The sequence below is a fragment of the Heptranchias perlo genome, chromosome 12, assembly GCF_035084215.1.
Source record: "Heptranchias perlo isolate sHepPer1 chromosome 12, sHepPer1.hap1, whole genome shotgun sequence".
Taxonomy (NCBI): domain Eukaryota; kingdom Metazoa; phylum Chordata; class Chondrichthyes; order Hexanchiformes; family Hexanchidae; genus Heptranchias; species Heptranchias perlo.
This window is the reverse complement of record NC_090336.1, coordinates 22,885,186-22,903,217: the sequence shown is the minus strand read 5'-3', so window position 1 is coordinate 22,903,217 and position 18,032 is coordinate 22,885,186. Positions and strand designations below refer to the sequence as shown.

Here is an 18,032-nt window from a genome sequence, read left to right as displayed (position 1 = left end):
AGCACTTTAAAACATCCCGAGGTCATGAAAGGCGTATACAAATCCAACTGTTTCTTTCTTTCTCCAATATGGCTTCCGCTGCCCCAAACACCTTTTTTGGTTTATCGCCAGATCCTTTCCTTTTGATTTTTTTTCCTTCGTGCTTAGTATAAAGTTCTTTAACAAGTTTCCTGCATGTGCGGAACACTACAGAAACACAAACTGTTGTTTTTATTATCTTGCATGATTAACTACCATAAGCACAAAGTAGTAAAAGATAGGTTAGCGACTGATAGCAGTTTTTTCTTCATGAAGAAATACTTCCTCTCTGTAAAGATTTTCCAGAGGGTAGTGGAGGCAAAAGCTCTGGAATCATTCAAGAGACACTAAAATGCTGTGATGGGGAGTCACTAGGATTGCTAATGGAAGGATAACCTGGATTAGCTGAATGGCCTCCCCTTATCTGTATTTATCATTGCAATATTGTTTTTGGAGGAGATGCAGAAACTCAACCAACAACTGGAAGGTCAGAAAAGCTCATTTTAAAGGAACGTGGACAAGCCTAAAGGCACAGTACATTATTGTAGATTTATTCATAACTTAAAAAGGGACAAGGGAGGATGGGAAAGGAAAAAAAATTGCAATCTAGGGTTTTTGCTCCTGATCTCTATACAGCAAATGTGCATAGATGCTGGCTAAGGCCAAAGGCAGAGTTGATCGGGATAGCCCCAGGGTCAAATTGCCCACTAGTGCTCACTGTCCAGTTTCATAAATGAAAAAGGACTACTTGGATGAGGTACTGGAAGCCTGTTGGCACCCACCGAACTCAGAGGGGTAAAAACGTAGACAAGTGGAGGGAAAATAAATTGCAGTAATTGGAATCAATTAAAAGCTGCTTCCTAACAGAGTGAATCTTCACTTAATAACAAAATCAAGAACAGAATTGTCAATTTTAGGCGACATGTTTCAGTGCAGTGATCAGGAGTACATAAAAATATCACCTTCACAAATCACTCTCTAAACAAGTTGAAGCTTAGGTTCGAACAACATACAACCGCAGTCTTTTGTTTAATGAAAATCTATTAACCTGGAGTCAGGAGGTATAGTAAATCAACACATGGAACATTTAACTTCAGGACAGCCCACAATGTATCTGGAATTTCAGGATATGTGTTATGAAACATTCCCTTAAATAGTAAAATTACTGATGTGCAAATGTAATCAATGGTGTGCTAAATAGTAAAGGCCAGAAAGTAACCATATTTAATTAACCCAATCTTTGCCGAGTTAGTCGATTACAGGAAATGCAGCAGTAGGAGGGCTGGATTGCTCCAGCAGCCCTGGACTAGGAAAAAGACAAAGCAGCTCAGGTTTCTTGATCTTGATTGTAATGCATAGGATGAGACTTGGGCACGATATCCTCTACAGCCAAATTGTATCAACTATCCACAGCTACTGTCTCAGTTTACACATTGAGAATGTATTGGCACACTACTGGCACCTGTTGTGGAATTGTAGGAGTAAGCAGCACCAGGTACCTAGGAAGAAAAGTCAAAGATCTTGGAACACGAAAAAAAAAATGAATGAGAGGATCCTGCATGTGCAGATTCCTACCAATGAATCTACAGCACTATAATGAGTTCTTCAAAATGCTGATATTGGGTTTGAATCTCAATTTCTTACTATGCTGTAAAGTTGTTGGACAATAGGCTGCACTGCTTGAGAGGGAGCCCAGATAAGTCAACTGTCTATAACAATACATGAGAACATGCTGCAATTTAAGAAAAACATTAGTAACAAGCACTTCAATGCAGATATAAAGCCAAATAAAGAAGGTAGTTTGCTTTCCACTGAACCTCATTACTTGTTTGTCTTTTTTCCACCCATTCTCCCATGATGCAACAACTTACATTGATAAAGCATCTTTAACATAGCAAAATGCTTCACAGGTGGGGTTACACAGGAGTGAAATTGGAGAAGGTTATAAGGTGGAATTAGTGATAAGTTCTCTGGAGGCTTTTGCTGGTATATGGTTCACAGGAGTAGTCCTGACCATATAGTTAAAACAATACATTGGCAAGTGGTTCTACCACCTAGAGCATGATCATATTTTCACATTTTCCAGCCTGTCATGAGACAGCAATCAGCTGCAGTCCCCCCCCCCCCCCAAACATAAGGGCACAGGAGCCAATTAGAATCAAAGAAAGGTTACAGCATGGAAGGAGGCCAGCCGGCCCAGCGAGTCCGTGCCAGCTCTATGCAGGAGCAATCCAGCTAGTCCGATTCCCCCGCCCTATCCCTGCAAATGTTTTCCTTTCACGTACTTATCCAGTTCCCTTTTGAAAGCCATGATTGAATCTGCCTCAACCACCCACTCTGGCAGTGCATTCCAGATCCTAACCACTCACTGTGTAAAAAAGTTTTTCTTCATGTCACCTTTGGTTCTTTTGCCAATCGCTGTAAATCTATGTCCTCTGGTTCTTGACCCTTCTACCAATGGGAACAGTTTCTCTCTATCTAGACCCTTCATGATTTTAAATACCTCTATCAAATCTTCTCTCAATCTTTCTGTTCCAAGGAGAACCCAAGCTGCTCCAGTCTATCCACGTAACTAAAGTCCCTCATCCCTGGAAACATTCTAGTAAATCTTTTCTGCACCCTCTCTATGGCCTTCACATCTTTCCTAAAGTGCAGTGCCCAGAACTGGACACAATACTCCAGCTACAGCTGAATCAGTGTTTTATAAAGGTTCATCATGACTTCCTTGCCTTTGTACTCCATGCCTCTATTTAAAAAAGCATATGGGATCCTGGGCTTTATAAACAACTTTCTCAACTTGCCCTGCCTGGGCTTATGTACATTTGTGTATAAAGACCCCCAGGTCTATGTTCCTGTATGCCTTTTAGAATTGTGCCCTTTAGTTTATATTGCCTCTCATTCTTCCTACCTAAATGTATCAGCTCGCATTTTTCTGCGTTAAATTTCATCTACCATGTGTCCGCCCATGCCACCAGCCTGTCTCTATCTTCTTGAAGTCTATCACTATCCTTCTCACTGTTCACTACACTTCCAAGTTTTGTGTCACCCACAAATTTGGAAATTGTGCCCTGTTCACCCCAGTCATTAATATATCAAGAAAAGCAGTGGTCCTAGTACCAACCCCTGGGGATCACCACTCTACACCTCCCTCCAATCCAAAAAACAACCAACCATTCACTACTACTGTTTCCTGTTACTTAGCCAATTCTGTATCCATGGGCTTCAATCTTGATGACAAGCCTATTATGCAGCACTTTATCAAACACTTTTGAAAGTCCACATACACCACATCAACTGCATTGTCCTCAACTACCCTCTCTGTCACCTCATCAAAAAACTATCAAGTTGGTTAAACACGATTTGCCTTTAATAAATCCGTGCTGGCTTTCCCTAAATCAATCTACACTCTTCCAAATGTCTGCTAAAGTTTCCCCACCACCAAGGTTAAACTGTCTGGCCCATAGTTGCTGGGTTTATCCTTGCACCCTTGTTCAAAAAAGGGTGTAACATTTGCAATTCTCCAGTCCGCTGGCACCACCCCGTATCCAATAACGTTTGGAAGATCATGGCCAGTACCTCTGCAATTTCACCCTTACTTCCCTCAACAACCTAGGATGCATCCCATCTGGACCGGGTGATTTATCTACTTTAAGTACAGCTAGCCTTTCTATACCTCTATCAATTTTTAGCCCATCCACTATCTCAATTACATCTTTCTTTACCGAGACTCTGGCAGCATCTTCTTCCATGATAAAGACAGATGCAAAGTACTCATTTAGTGACTCGGCTATGCCCTCTGCCTCCATGAGTAGATCTCCTTTTTGGTCCTTAATCAGCCCCAGCCCTTCTCTTTCTACCTGTAGAAGACTTTTGGATTCTCTTCTATGTTGACTGCCAGTCTATTCTCATACTCACTCTTTGCATCTCTTATTTCCTTTTTCACTTCCCCTCTGAACTTTCTATATTCAGCCTGGTTCTCACTTGTGTCATCAACCTGACATCGGTCATACACCCCTTTTTTCCATTTCAACTTACTCACTATCGCTTATCATCCAGGGAGCTCTGGCTTTAATTGCCCTACCTTTCTGCCTCGTGGGAATGTGCCTAGACTGTACCCGAACCATCTCCTCTTTAAAGGGCGGCCACTGTTCAATTATAGTTTTGCCTGGCAATCTTTGATTCCAATTTACCCGGGCCAGATCTGTTCTCATCCCACTGAAATTGGACTTCCTGCAATTGAGTATTTTTACTTTAGAATGGTCCATGTCCATTTCCATGGCTATTCTAAACCTTATGAATTGTAGCACTCCAATTTCTTCCACAACTGAAACCATATGCTCAGGTTTGAATATCAAGTCTGTGCTCAGCATTACACTAGGCAGAAGAGCACTCAATCACATGTACTTTTAAAAGAATCATATCCAATGCAGAAGTGTGCGTCTGATAAAGCCTGGCTAGTGACTGCGAGACAGTTCATACAGTAGCATTACCATCTTCAACTTCTTGTTTCATACGGTTATATGAAATAAAAAGGTCAGAAACCTCCCATGGTGTCATACGTAATAAAGTAACCAGTGCTGTCTTCTTGCAACCTTCCATCACCCAAGGCGTAACAGAATCAGTACCTCACTTCCAACTGGAAGGACAGTGCTGAAGCACAAAAGAGGGGACAGTGAAAGCTTCAGGGAAGCTGCTGGGCCACACTTGGTCTGGGTATCATTGTCAAGAGTATTCTGAACAATTTACATACTGGTTGGAAGTGTTTAAGAATTAGTGACAGAATGTGCACCACTGTAACCTGCCTGTTGGCAGAATGGTGATGATTCAATTTGTGAAAGTGGCCTTGACAAAAACCATGCACATCTTAAAATGGAAGAATATCATTGAGTGTTAATGGAAATGAAAACAAGTTCAAAATGAAACCTTAAGCAATATAAATGTGATCATTAGCAGTTTAAGCTAATTGATCTACAAACTTCAAGCACTGACCACATATAGTGAGTTTGAAGATCTTCAAAAAAAACCACTGTTGAATAAACTGTACAAATTAATTAAGGAACGTGGGCCAGGAGACGTAAAGGCCAGGATTTTCTACTTCCGTACTTACTATTCCACCCATTCATTTTAATGTGTGCAAATCACAGGCTGAGGAACATAGAAGCTGAAAACATACAGAAACACTGGCTGGGCTTATCAGTTAATAACAGTATCGAAACAAAATGCAACTGCACATAATTGACATTAAATCATTTAATACTTACATTTTCGTGGCATGGAATGTGCTCAAGTTGAGATGCAATACTGAGAAGTGGAATATTTTACACACTTTGGCCATCAGTAGTGTGGGAATGTCTCCCATTTCCAGCATCCCTTTGGTTTAGGCTGAATGCCTGTGTTCTCTAACCCCTCTCCATGTAGCAGTGTCACACTCACAGCAAAACCAGATGGCCAATGGGTTTCAGAAACTTTATTCTAGTTTACAATTTTACCTTATTAATGCAACTAAATTCACTTATTGTATTTTAACTGCTATGACAAGTTCGGTTTCATCAACTTCAACATGAACAAAGTTGAAAGATACTAAATGTTAGTTTTGAAGTGGTAAGTTTTTTTTTAAAAAAGAAAAAAAGTACACGTTTTCTTCTTTTAACAGAGTACAAGGCAAAGGAATCACTTATCAGCCTAGGATAGACTCACTACACAGGAGGTACCAACACAGTTTAGACACTCATGCCAGTTGAAGTCGTCATACTGAACCCAGATAGTTCAATCCTCGAGGCAAAATTAAGTACAGCACTAAAGTTTAGTGTCTGAAAAACAGGGCTTTTTGTTGCCAATTTTCTCTCCTTTCAAGGCACAACTCTTGCTTGGTATGATTCCACAAGCACTTTTAGGCACCTTGTCCAAGTGACCATCCTGCATGAGAGAGTCTAAGCATTGAGTGTTGGCAGGCTGTTTGGGGGGAGGAAAGAGAAAAATTACAGATGAGCCTGAGCCTGAGCCTGTTCTCAGACATCCCCATGCACTTTCCACAAGGGAAAGCAAATCAGAAGTTTGAACTCCAGACAATTTTCCAGTCCCTGGCCCAGAGGTGCTGAAACCATTTTCAACACTTAAGTGTCACCTGAGCTGAGATCAGCTAAGTCAGCACAGACTAGGAACTGAACCCGGGACCTTATTGGTCTGTATGTCAGGCTGTTTCACAGCAGATTTGTTACCATAGAAAAGATACTGCACAGAAGGGGGCCATTCGACCCCTGTGTCCGCACCGGTTCGAAGAACAACCAGGTGCCTATTCTCATCCCACCTTCCAGCACCCGGTCCGTAGCCCTGCAGCTTACAGCACTTTAGGTGCAAGTCCAGGTACTTTTTAAAAAGAGTTGAGGGTCCCTGCCTCTACCACCAATTCAGGCAGCGAATTCCATACACCCACCACCCTCTGGGTAAAAAAGTTTTTCCTCATGTCCCCTCTAATCCTTCCGCCAATCAGTTTAAATCTATGTCCTCTAGTTCTTGAACTCTCCGCTAGGAGAAACAGGTACTTCCTGTCTACTCTATCTAGGCCACTCAATTTTGTACACCTCAATCAAGTCTCCCCTCAGCCTCCTCTTACAATGTGCCATTCTAGAAGCTTCCAAAAATATATCAATGTAAGGAATTTTACAACACCTGGTTATAGTCCAACTGTTTTATTTGAAAATCACAAGCTTTCAATTTTCTGGTGTTGTAAGATTCCTTACATTTGTCAACCCCAGTCCATCACCGGCATCTCCACATCAAAAATATATCAGTGATGGCATAACACACCTCATAAAAAGTAGCATATGAAGCCAAGCAATAGCAAGTTACTACACTAGCCCAAGAGATCAAATATTCTTTAGTTAGAAAAACTATGTTCCAGTGGAAATGCTGGAGTCGATTTCAAAATATGTGTGTTCAAGATGAATGGCATTCATACTGGGGACTGGAACTTCGTTCTTTCAGGCATCAGCATCAAGCTCTCTCAGGTCAGGTGTACAGCCAGATGCACAGTAAAGCTACCACTACTCTACTCCATCATGCCTGCATCCTAGTTTCAGAAAAGTACCCTCCACACCCCTCCTATTTCCCACAACAGCTATCCTGAGAGCTTGACAATTAGGTCACCTTTTGGGATTTTTGGCCATTTCTTCCCTCTCCTATACCAACTAGGAACTAGATAAAGACTTGCCAAACTCATTAGACAGCCATCAGAAAGAAGAGACTTTTATCCCATCAGTTGTGCTGAATTTGAATCCAAGCCCAAGGTGAAAGGCACCCAATACTGGGGTCTAATAAAAATGAAACAAAAAAAAAAATCCCTACATACTAAGATGTAAAAACCTCAAAGCAAACCCATACATAAAAGGTTCCTGAGAAGCAGCTGACCGATCTTCTGTTCAAAGTCTTTGACTACTATATACATACACAGAACAGAACAAAGTCAGATAATAAAACCATGATATCAAGTGGCAAAGCGAATAAGGGACAGAGCAGGAGCCAGTTCCCTGTTTTACAGTACTTGGAATGTTACTGTAAAAATACCACAATGGGGACAGTTCAGTACTTCCTAAAGCTAAAAGGTACATTCTTAACACTGTTTGATAGAGGTGGCGAATGCCACACTGCAGAACTGGTGCGTTTGAGGTAACGTGGTTTGCTTTTGCCGAAGATAGTCTCAAGGTTGGGGGGTTGAATGACACCGAAGAATTTGTCCAGGTCAGGTGGGTGGTAATACTGACGTATGAGTGCTTGCTGCAGTTCTTTACCTGATGACAGAAAAACAAATTCCATTACAATTGCAAGCATTGAAACACGTGATACACAGGAGCAGGAAAGCTTTGTTACCACAACTCCTCAGACTGAAAATGCAAACTAATTTAGCCAATTTAGTTGCATTGCTGGTGGGAGGGGGAAAAAAAAAAATCACATTTGGCTCTGATAAATGGTCCCCATCTGAAACATTTACCCACCTGACCTGCTGATTGTTTCCAGCATTTTCTATTATTATTTCAGATTTCCAATATCTGATTTTTTTTTTTTGCTTTGAGCATGACACCTAGTCTGGTCCATTTTTTCTTCCACTGACTGGTTCAGTGCATTTCGGAGGCCAGAAAAGAAGTGATTCAGGAGGCCGGGGGTAGGATGTTTTACATTTAGTTACTAGAGCATGAAAGTTTGTGCCACGTGAAGTACTTGGCTCCTTGCACTTGATGGCAGTGAAGGTGGAGGGGGCGGGGTAGGTTAAATGGAGACAATTGGTAGTGGGCAAAACCCAGGGGTTATCTTTGTTCTCCAGAATTATTCAGGAGTAATGGGCTGTTTTAGAAGAGGAGACTGTGTTAACTGTATGATTGTATTCAGGTGCTGGGTATCAATTGGGAACACTCTGGTATCCTTTTTATAGGAGAGCTTATCTAGGGTGTGGTGTGTGTAAGGGGAATCTCTTGAATAAAAGATTGGAAACTGAAGACCAGGCTCTGGTATTCTATCCTTCACCACATGGCTATCCATTTATAACAAGTGAAGCCTAATAGCACTTGATGTGGTACAACCAGATCTGGGTGATGAATGGCTAAGCCAGTTGTGCACCATATATGCTCAAGTCTGCACCCCTTAGACTGGACATAGAAAAGACAGGGGCTATACCAGTGAAATGGCCAGGAGTGGAGAGAGTAAAAGATTTTCTGGGGACAGGGGCACCAAAAGGTGGGAGGTGAGGGAGTGGTTGAGCAAATCGACTACTGCATGGTGAGTGGAGAGCCAAAAGCTAGGCAGCTGGGAGTTTGAAAGTGCAGTTGTAAGTAACTTTTTGAGCAGGGGGAAAACAAGTCCATTCAAGTGGGGTTGAAAGTAGGTAATGATCGAGACCAGGACCACTGGAGATGGCACGGTTGAGTAGGTGGCCATGAATATGGATAGAGATTTATAGGGAGGAGTGAGGAGGGCAGTGAAATCAGATGAAAGAAGCAGAGGTAAAGATTGAAATCACAGAGGATGAGTCGTCGCTCAGTGCAGAGGCGAAAGGAGGAAAAACTCAGTAGGGCTTGGGGGAAGTGAGTAGCAGTGGCCAACAAGGATTTTTTTAAAAAGCTAGAAGGGTGCGCAAAAGGAGATAGTACCAGAGGAGTCAAGAGAGAGCCCAAGGTATGACTTGGTGATAAGGGCCACACCATGATTTTAGAAGAGCAGTTGGTGTAAAAGTATAGCCAGATGGGAAGGCTTCAGTAAAGGGCAAGGTGTTGTCACCAGCACACCAAGTTTCAGTCAAAGCTAGCATGTCAATAAAAATCATCCAAAATATGGTCTCATTTGGAATGAATGCACTTGCTGGAGGGAAATGTATAGAGAGGCAGTAATTGTAATCCACTGGCAGAGTTGAAGGGGGTGAGCGGGATGGGAAGGTGGCTAGTGAGAATATCCCCCCACCAGAGGGTGTGCTGGGCAGGAAGATCAGCAAGAAAGCAGGATGGAGCAGTTGGGGCTGCTTGTAAGGAGGCAATAATGGATGCCTCAATGAGCCTTCATAGAATGCCAACTGGCTTATTCAAGGATGTGTTCAAATTCTTACGCTAGTTCAAGTCAATTCACCTGAAGCAGGCCCCTCCCACAAAATTGGCCAAGCCCCCAGGTCAGCATGAAGAGTTTCTGCTGATTGCGCCCATTCAGGGGTGTTCGTCAGATTGCGCCTAGAATTTCTGGCACCGTGGTCATGTTAATCAGTCGTTAATAGAGTTATACAGCACGGATAGAGGCCCTTCGGCCCATCGTGTCCGCGCCGGCCATCAGCCCTGTCTACTCTAATCCTATATTCCAGCATTTGGTCCGTAGCCTTGTATGCTATGGCATTTCAAGTGCTCAATAGAGTCATAATGACCTGCAGTTGTAGTGACTAGCAGTCACCTGAAACCTCACTCAGGTCTTTCTCATACTGATGAGACAATTACTTTAAATTCAGTTTAAATTAGTTCAAATTCAGTCAATTGATTTGCCCTTGGTACACAAGACCAACAATCAATTGAAACCAGTGATTGGCCTGGTTCTTCAGCTGCAGCAATTACTTGAACACATTTTCAGATTAAAAATTAGTTTGATTCAGTAATCAAGGCCCCATTGGCCATGTTCCAGTCAATAACTGATGATCGATCACGCTGCTCGATTGCACTGATTCATGGGAGATTTTACATTCCGGTTTATACAAATGCGTTTGAGCGGAAACTTAGGCTCAACTTCACCTCGGCAAAATCCGCACAGTATCCAGTGCATTTTCCCAATTGAGCCCCTAGCAGAAACTTTGGGCCACTATGTTTAAAAAACAGTATGATCTAGACAACATGTCATCTGGAGAACTCCTTCCCCTTAGACATAATGATGGCTGAAAGTGTGGGTTATGAACTGATAACTACAATTCATTAAGCTTTCCATTTCATTGCCAAAATACAAAATAGATTTTCTTTTAAATTGATCTGAAGTTAGTCACTTACCATCAGCCCAAGCAGGGATGGGTTTACGTGGCGCTCCCTCATCATCTGTGGAGTCATCACTGTTAAGGTCCATTCCATAGTTGTCCAGATTTATTTTAGGCAACTTGAGTTTGGAATAGCCATTGGGAGTCATAGTATAGGACTCTGGGGCTGGAGAATGCTGCAAAACAAGTTAATCTGTTAAACCTCATGAATTGCTGCATGATCAACAATTCCTAGCAAGACCCAAATTAAGTTTTTTTTGAGAGAATATATACCCTTCACCAGTCATGTGCCTCCTCACTCTCCCAGTCTGATCTTCTGTGGGCCATTTATTCCAAAGCAGGGGAGCATCTGCCCTCAGGTGGGCATAGCATATCCCACAGCACTACTTAAAGAGCAGGGGAGTTCTCCTGGCCAACATTTATCCCTCAACCAAAAACACTAACAAAAGTTACCTGGTCATTCATCTCATCACTGCTCGAGAGACCTTGCTGTGGGCAAACTGGCTGACACATTTCCCTGTATTGTAACAATGACAATACTTCAAAAACCTTGTTGGCTGCCCAGAGGTTATGAAAGGCACCATGCAAGTGCAAGTTCTCCATTTTAGAAAGGGTGGGGAGGGAGAAAAAGGAGAATAAAGGAAATATTGACCATTGATTTTTCAGTCTAGTGCTCCAACATGTTAAAATCTGAAGAACTGCAAAGTAGAACTGAAATCAACACACGTCTCCATTCCCTCTCCCACCCATCACAGAAACACTCACATGCACTTCCACAGTCACATTCAGTATATTTTTGCTGGTGACCTCCTTCTCAGCTTTCCTGTCTTGTTCTTCCTTCCATTTTCTTTCCTCATCCTCACGAAGTCTCTTCTCATTTTCTTGTCGCTCATGCTGCAGTCTTTCCTGCTCCTTTCTAGTTTTCTCTTTTTCTAAACGCTGCCTTTCCAGCTCTGCCAATTGCTGTTCTTCCTACAAACAGGGATATGCAAATATTAACCTTAAAGCTCAAGGGCTACTGTGTTAGTCAAGCCACAACTGCAGAGTACAAACAATTCTTAAAGACCTATGATTCAGCCCATCAGGTTGGCTCTATTTGCTTCAAGCTAGGTAGATAAGCGGAACAAGTGATCAGATCACTAAGTGATGTGGAAAGGTAGGTACTAGATTCGACAATTCCTTTTAAAACTCTCCTCCAATCATGAAGGCATTGATCCCTCACTGGGGTGAGTACATCACCCAAGTGACATTCATGAGAGCTTCAGTGAGATCAGCAGGTTAGTGAACCACATTGAGGGGAGAGGGGTGGGGGAAGAGATGGTGCTTGCACACAAGTTAAAAAAAGTCAAACCCAATTTTGTTCTCAATAGAAATTGGTAGTTAGTAGTCAGGAGGAGAAATGAAATCCGATTTTCCCACTCCCTAACCAAGGTCAATTATAGCACACTTACTCCTCTCCAGAGGAAGGGATCAGCGAACTCACTACAGGCCAACAATTGAACCTGGGAACTTCTGGTCTGCATTGCTCAGCAACTGAATAGATAGTATCATAGAGCTAATTAGGGAAGCACTGTATCCAACTTTCTTTCAGTGAACTCATCTGAAAAACAGAACATCAGGCTCCACATGTACACTGACGACACCCAGCTCTACTTCACCACCACCTCTCGACCCCTCAATTGTCTCAGATTTGTCACACTGCTTGTCCGACATCCAGTACTGGATGAGCAGAAATCTCCTCCAACTAGTGAGAAGACCAAAGCCATTGTCTTCGGTCCCTGCCATAAACTCTGTTTCCTAGCCACGAAGTCCATCCCTCTCCATGGCCACTGTCTGAGGCTGAACCAGACCGTTTGCAACCTTGGCATTCTGGCCACATATCCGCTCCATTACACAGACTGGCTACTACCACCTCTAACATCGCCCGTCTCCGCCCCTGCCTCAGCTCATCGACTGCTGAAACACTCATCCACGTCTTTGTTAACATGACTTGACTTCCAATGCCCTCCTCCCATCTTCCGCCCTCTATAAACTTGAGCTCATCCAAAACTCTGCTGCCCGTATCCTGACTTGCATCAAGTCCAGTTCACCCATCACCCAAGCTCACTGACCGACACTGGCTCCCAGTCTGGCAATGCCTTGATTCTAAAGTTCTCATCCTGGTTTTCAAATCCCTCCATGGCCTCGCCTCTCCCTATCTCTAACCTCCAACCATACAAGATCAGAGTGCTCCTCCAATTCTGGCCTCTTGCGCATAACTTGATTTTAATCACTCCACGATTGGCGGCCACGCCTTCAGCTGCCTAGGCCCTAAGCTCTAGAATTCCCTCCCTTCCGCCTCTCTCCTTTAAGACGCTCTATAACACCTACCTCCGACCAAGCTTTTGGTCACCTGTCCTAATATCACGAGGCTGAGTGTTAAATTTTGTTTGATAACGCTGTGAAGTGCCTTGGGACATTTTACATTGTTAAAGTCGCTATATAAATGAAAGTTGTTTCTAAAACAGAAGCAACCGTCTGAAAGTAGAGACTAAGACCAGGCACCTATTTTTCCATTATTGCAATAATGGAGTAGTGTCATTACCAATTAAAGCCATACATCCTGAAGGTGAATTTTACCTTCAATTGCTGAAAGATACAGTATAGACATTTCAAACACTAGACAGTTTCTTCACCCCAACCCCCTTTTACACTTCACCTACTGCAAAACTCCCAACTCACGTAATTATAGAACATTTGCTATGCATTAATGGGTGTCACTGGCAAGGCCAGAATTATTGCCCATCTCTAGTTGCCCTGATTTGATACAACCGAGTGGCTTGCTAGGCCATTTCAGAGGACAGCTAAGTCAATCACATTGGTGTGGCACTGGAGTCACGTAGGCCAGACTGGGTAAGGACAGCAGCTTTCCTTCCCTAAAGGGCGTTAGTGAACCAGTTGGGTTTTTATGACAATTCAACAGCTAATCACTTTTCCAGATTTAAAAAAAATTCAAATTATGGTAGGATTTGAACTCACGTAACAACCACAAGACTGTTTTATGGGGGGTGGGGGGGAAAAAAAGCCAGGTGGCACCAGAATTCCACAAAGATGAGTCCCTTACCTGCTTTCGGTCTTTTTCTCGTGCTTCCTTGCGAAGCTTTTCCTTTTCTTGTTGAGCTTGCAGTGCAGCATCCTCCCGTGCTGTTCTCTCCAGCTCTCGCTGTAACTGGAGCGCTCTTTCCTTGGCAAGGCGTTCACGTTCTCTGTTAAAAGTTAAATTTGCAATTCATTCTAGGTCTTCCACAATTCTATTTTGAGAGCAATACATTTAACTGGGATCTACTAATCTGGAATTCCAGCAATGAGGGAAATTATACATTTCAGAAACCCATTAAGGCAACATCTCACTAATGTAACAGTTGACAAGTATTGGACCCTTGAATACAGCCCTTCATTTATTCATGTTTGTAATGTTTATATTGGAAAAGTATTCAGTGTTGAGCTGATAAGACACCAAATAGGCAAAGTGCAAATGGGGTGGGGACAAAGCCCAGGTTGAGTTGGTTTCCTATTACCTAGCAACATTCCAGAGACTGAGGCAAGCAGAAGCGTTCCTGGGGATTATGGTTAGTAGTGGAGACCGATGAGTGGCACAGTCAGTCTGCATAACTGTATGCTTTAGACTCCAACTCATCTTCTGGTATGGCAGCATAAATTCCTCAGCAATTGGCACTCTCCAATTACCACAACCAATTTAAGACAACTTTTCTGGTTACAACTAACTCCAGTTACACCAACCACCACCAAAAATAGAGACGTTTATCCATCTAAAATCTATATATTTCCCCCCACCAGGATTGAAAGTACGGAGCGCTGAATGTTGGGGGGGGGGGGGGGGGGGAAGCTGTTATTCAGATTTATATGTAAACTTCTCCATCTAGCCTCTAGGAGTCTTGTAAAAAGCTTAAGAGCTGGAGCACTTTTGCCAGATTACAAATACAAGTTGCAAGTATCAAACACTCAAGATCATCTCATTAGCGTTGTTCTTTATACTCTCTGCTGTCACCGGGATTTCAGTACAATAGTGGATATGATAATGTTATATCTACTTGATCTGTGTAAATACTCAACACTAAAATTATAGGTTCTCTCCTTCCAAACCTGGGTTTATGCCTAAAGTATTTTGAGCTGTATAACACTTGGGTAAAGTATTGGTGGTTACAAGTGTCGTTGGTATAGTGGTAGGAAAAATTTGAAGTTGAGGGAATGAATTAAAGTGTACCACTAAAGGTGATCATCTTCCATTAAAATATTTGGGTTAAAGATTAATTTTATCTACAATTCAATGACTACAATTCAGACAACTGCATCATTTTAAGGCTACATACTTCTCTGCCTGGATGCGCTCTTGTTCCCTCCTTCTTTCTCGCTCTCTATCTGCAGCCAGTTGCAGCTCACGCTGTCGCTCTCTCTCCAGCTCAGCTTGCCGCTGCTCTTGAAGCTTTCTGGCTTCTGCCATTTTACGTTGCCGCTCCAGTTCTTCCTCCTTCTTGTGTTGCAGTAGCTCTTGGCGTTTGCACTCTTCCTCCTCCTGTATGGGTAAACACCGATTAAAGGTATCCTCAGACAATTGTTGAGCTTATCAGAATTTGAACCAAGCAGTTAACACTGAACACCTGCAAGATCAAGAGCTGTCCAAGTGTTGAACAAGGATTAAAGAAACATACACCACGAATAGCACATTTTGTAAGTCTTGTAAAGTTTGTTTCAGTGCTGCTGAAAGTTGAAGAGTGAGTTGTAGCGAATAAAATCTGTGGGCAGTAGAAAAAAAATCCAAAACTTTGTCTACCAGTGCTCAGAGGTTCTGTAGTTATGCAAATGAAGGAAAACTCCATATATCATGCAATAGCTTACCACCCAACTTTTTTTTTGGGGGGGGGGCTTTAGACGAGAAGGGTGGAATAGAAATCAAACAGCAGAACCTGTCCTTCTACCATTAGCACTCAACACATTTGATAACCATGAGCCATAATAAATAGAAGTTACCAGCATATTACTTTAAAAAAAAATTCCCAGCTGCTGTTTGAGGGTGGACATTGGTCTACCAATATGATCCAGGCTTAAGAAAAATAGGGACTACCAGCTTCCATGGAACTGCAAGCTAGTGCAAATTAACACAAGTAATTGTGAATAAAAAGGTACAACAGTCATACCAGCTGTTGCAATTTCTGATTTCGGGCTTCCTCCTCTTGCCGCCTTCGAGTTTCTGCCCCTTCCATCCTCTTGGCAGCAACTTTCTTTTTTGCTTTTTCTTCAGCAAATCTTTCCTCACGCACCTGTAAAGTGATACGGAATGCTACATCAACCCTGCTAAGTGAATGTGTATACTATATAGAGGAAAAGAAATGGTAGACATTCCCTACTTGCTTGATGCCTGGGTTACCTGCAGTTAGGCAGCATCAGAATTGTCATACCTTTGCATTCTTCTCATCAATCTGAGCAAACTTCTGTACAATTTTCCTTTTCTTCTCCTCCTCTTGTCGTTGAACTCGGGAACGAGTTTCCAAAACACGTTTTACCTGCATTTCCCGCTTCCTGTACAAGGTACAAATATTTGGTCATGTTAAGCAAATCAATTGTATTTAAGCTCTCCCCCCACCCCCCCCCATCCAATGGGGGCAGGGGTGAAGGTATAAAGGCTTTACTTCAATCGAAAAAAAGATTTTCCCTGGATGCTAAGTAACCCACAGACATATACCTCATCTTGTACAGAGCTGGATGCAAAGATATTCAGTGCAGTTCACTAGAGGGATTGAGCAGCCAATGATAAACTAAATCATTCAGTCTGCAGCCCTGATGAGCAAACAAATCCACTATTTTGAAACATTCTTTTTACTTGCAGCATCTCAATTGCATAGAAAAGGCTCATCACTGGATGTAACTAGCAAATTTAAAAAATACAGTTAATGTTGCAGCACAGCAATGGAGGAAAAAGAGGGAGGATGGAGAATGTACAAAAAGGTTTAGAAGTGATGTTATAGAACGTACAGAAACAAGATGATCTAAGCATGAATCAGCAACTTTTTGTGAAAATTGAAAAGACATAAGAAAAATCATGCATAGCTCCTGTTCACTATGCAGTAACCGGTGCTGAAAAGTGCAGACACATTAATTGAGGACATAATTGTAATGCCCTCCACAGTTGAATAGTCTACCAACACATACTATCGAGGTTTACACATGAAAAATGGCTTTACTGGAGGACAACTAGCCTTTGTGACAGCATTACACTATGAGTAGGTGACTTCAGGAGTGGAAAGAAAACTGGTTTAAAAAAAGTTTCCTCTAAAATTATGTTCTTGACACAGAAATGTTTAATCAGATGCATTCTATTACTCAGCTATCCTCAGTCTGTAACATTGCATTCAGAGTCACTTAATTTATACCACACTTGCTTACTTTTTAAACTCTTCCAATTTGCGTTTCTTCTCCTCTTCCACCTTCTGTATTCTTTCTTCCTCCTGCTCTTGCTTCTTCTTTAGATTTGCCAAACGGATCTTCTCCTGTTCCTAAAATATACAGGGAGGAGTTAACAAATAGATGGACCATATACACTAGGTGAATTTTACTTTAATTTACGCCCAAGTAGCAATCCATTATCCATTAAAAACTGAGGAAATTAAAAGTAAATCAAACTTCATTAAGTATATGATTAAAATAAATTGAGTTACATATAATACCAACACAAAAAATCTTTCACTAGCAGTCAGTGAGGCATCCAGCCATGGACTGCATACTTCTAGTAACCTCAGGTCTCCTTCTATATAAAGATATGGAACCAGAATGCACATACCTTGGGATCAACTTTCAGTGGAGTGTTGCGTTTAATGAAGGACTTCACCATTGTGCGGCCAACAGACATAGGAGTCATCAGCAGTTGATTTTTCTGAACTGCATGGAGGAAGCTTTTGTGCTTTGGTCGAACCACCTAAAAAAGCAAATTGTTCAGGTAAACTTATTGGTCTCAGTGTTGTATGCTGGGTTGAGGGAGTGGGAGTGAGTTATATCCAAAATCCATCAAGAGCAGATGGTGGAACAAACACTGGTTCAATTTATGACTTGGTAGACAATGCTTTTTAATTTATTCAACACCTTGGTTCTGTACATTTCATAATCTTCTGAACATTACATGTTATTTCAAATATTAAGTCTTGCAGCACTTAAACTTTCCAAGCACAGCTTCAAACTACATATAAATTCAACTTGAATTGGATTGTAGAAATGAAAATTCTACAGAATAGCACACTTTGGAAATCAATAAAGTTGCCAATGTTTTGTATGGTCTCCTTCTTAAGAAATGTAATCTTTTTCTGCATTTGAATTAGGCTAATTACCAATGGGAAATCATAGGATAGCTCCACTGTACATTGCCTGTTCCAACCTCACCAACCCCACCACAGTGTACCAGACTAGTTAATGGTGTCAAGGTACCCAAGTGAATTTTGGATACCTTGGAAATTTTGGAAAGATTTGAGTATAGAAAAAG

At 41.9% G+C, this 18,032-nt stretch overlaps 1 protein-coding gene across 3 annotated transcripts in view; it reads right to left on the bottom strand.

Annotated features, from left to right (window-relative positions):
- Nucleotides 1-5,470: 5,470 nt before the first annotated feature.
- Nucleotides 5,471-18,032, bottom strand: part of incenp (inner centromere protein) — a 39,640-nt gene continuing 27,078 nt past the window's right edge. For all 3 annotated transcript variants that reach the window (XM_067993780.1, XM_067993778.1, XM_067993779.1), the window contains exons 10-18: nt 17,340-17,474; nt 16,946-17,055; nt 15,961-16,081; nt 15,700-15,822; nt 14,875-15,077; nt 13,608-13,749; nt 11,270-11,476; nt 10,521-10,680; nt 5,471-7,805 (exon numbers count right to left, since the gene is read on the bottom strand). In XM_067993780.1, the coding sequence (XP_067849881.1) occupies nt 7,597-7,805; nt 10,521-10,680; nt 11,270-11,476; nt 13,608-13,749; nt 14,875-15,077; nt 15,700-15,822; nt 15,961-16,081; nt 16,946-17,055; nt 17,340-17,474 (1,410 nt within the window). In that variant the 3' untranslated portion in view covers nt 5,471-7,596. The remainder of the gene's footprint in view (nt 7,806-10,520; nt 10,681-11,269; nt 11,477-13,607; nt 13,750-14,874; nt 15,078-15,699; nt 15,823-15,960; nt 16,082-16,945; nt 17,056-17,339; nt 17,475-18,032) is intronic.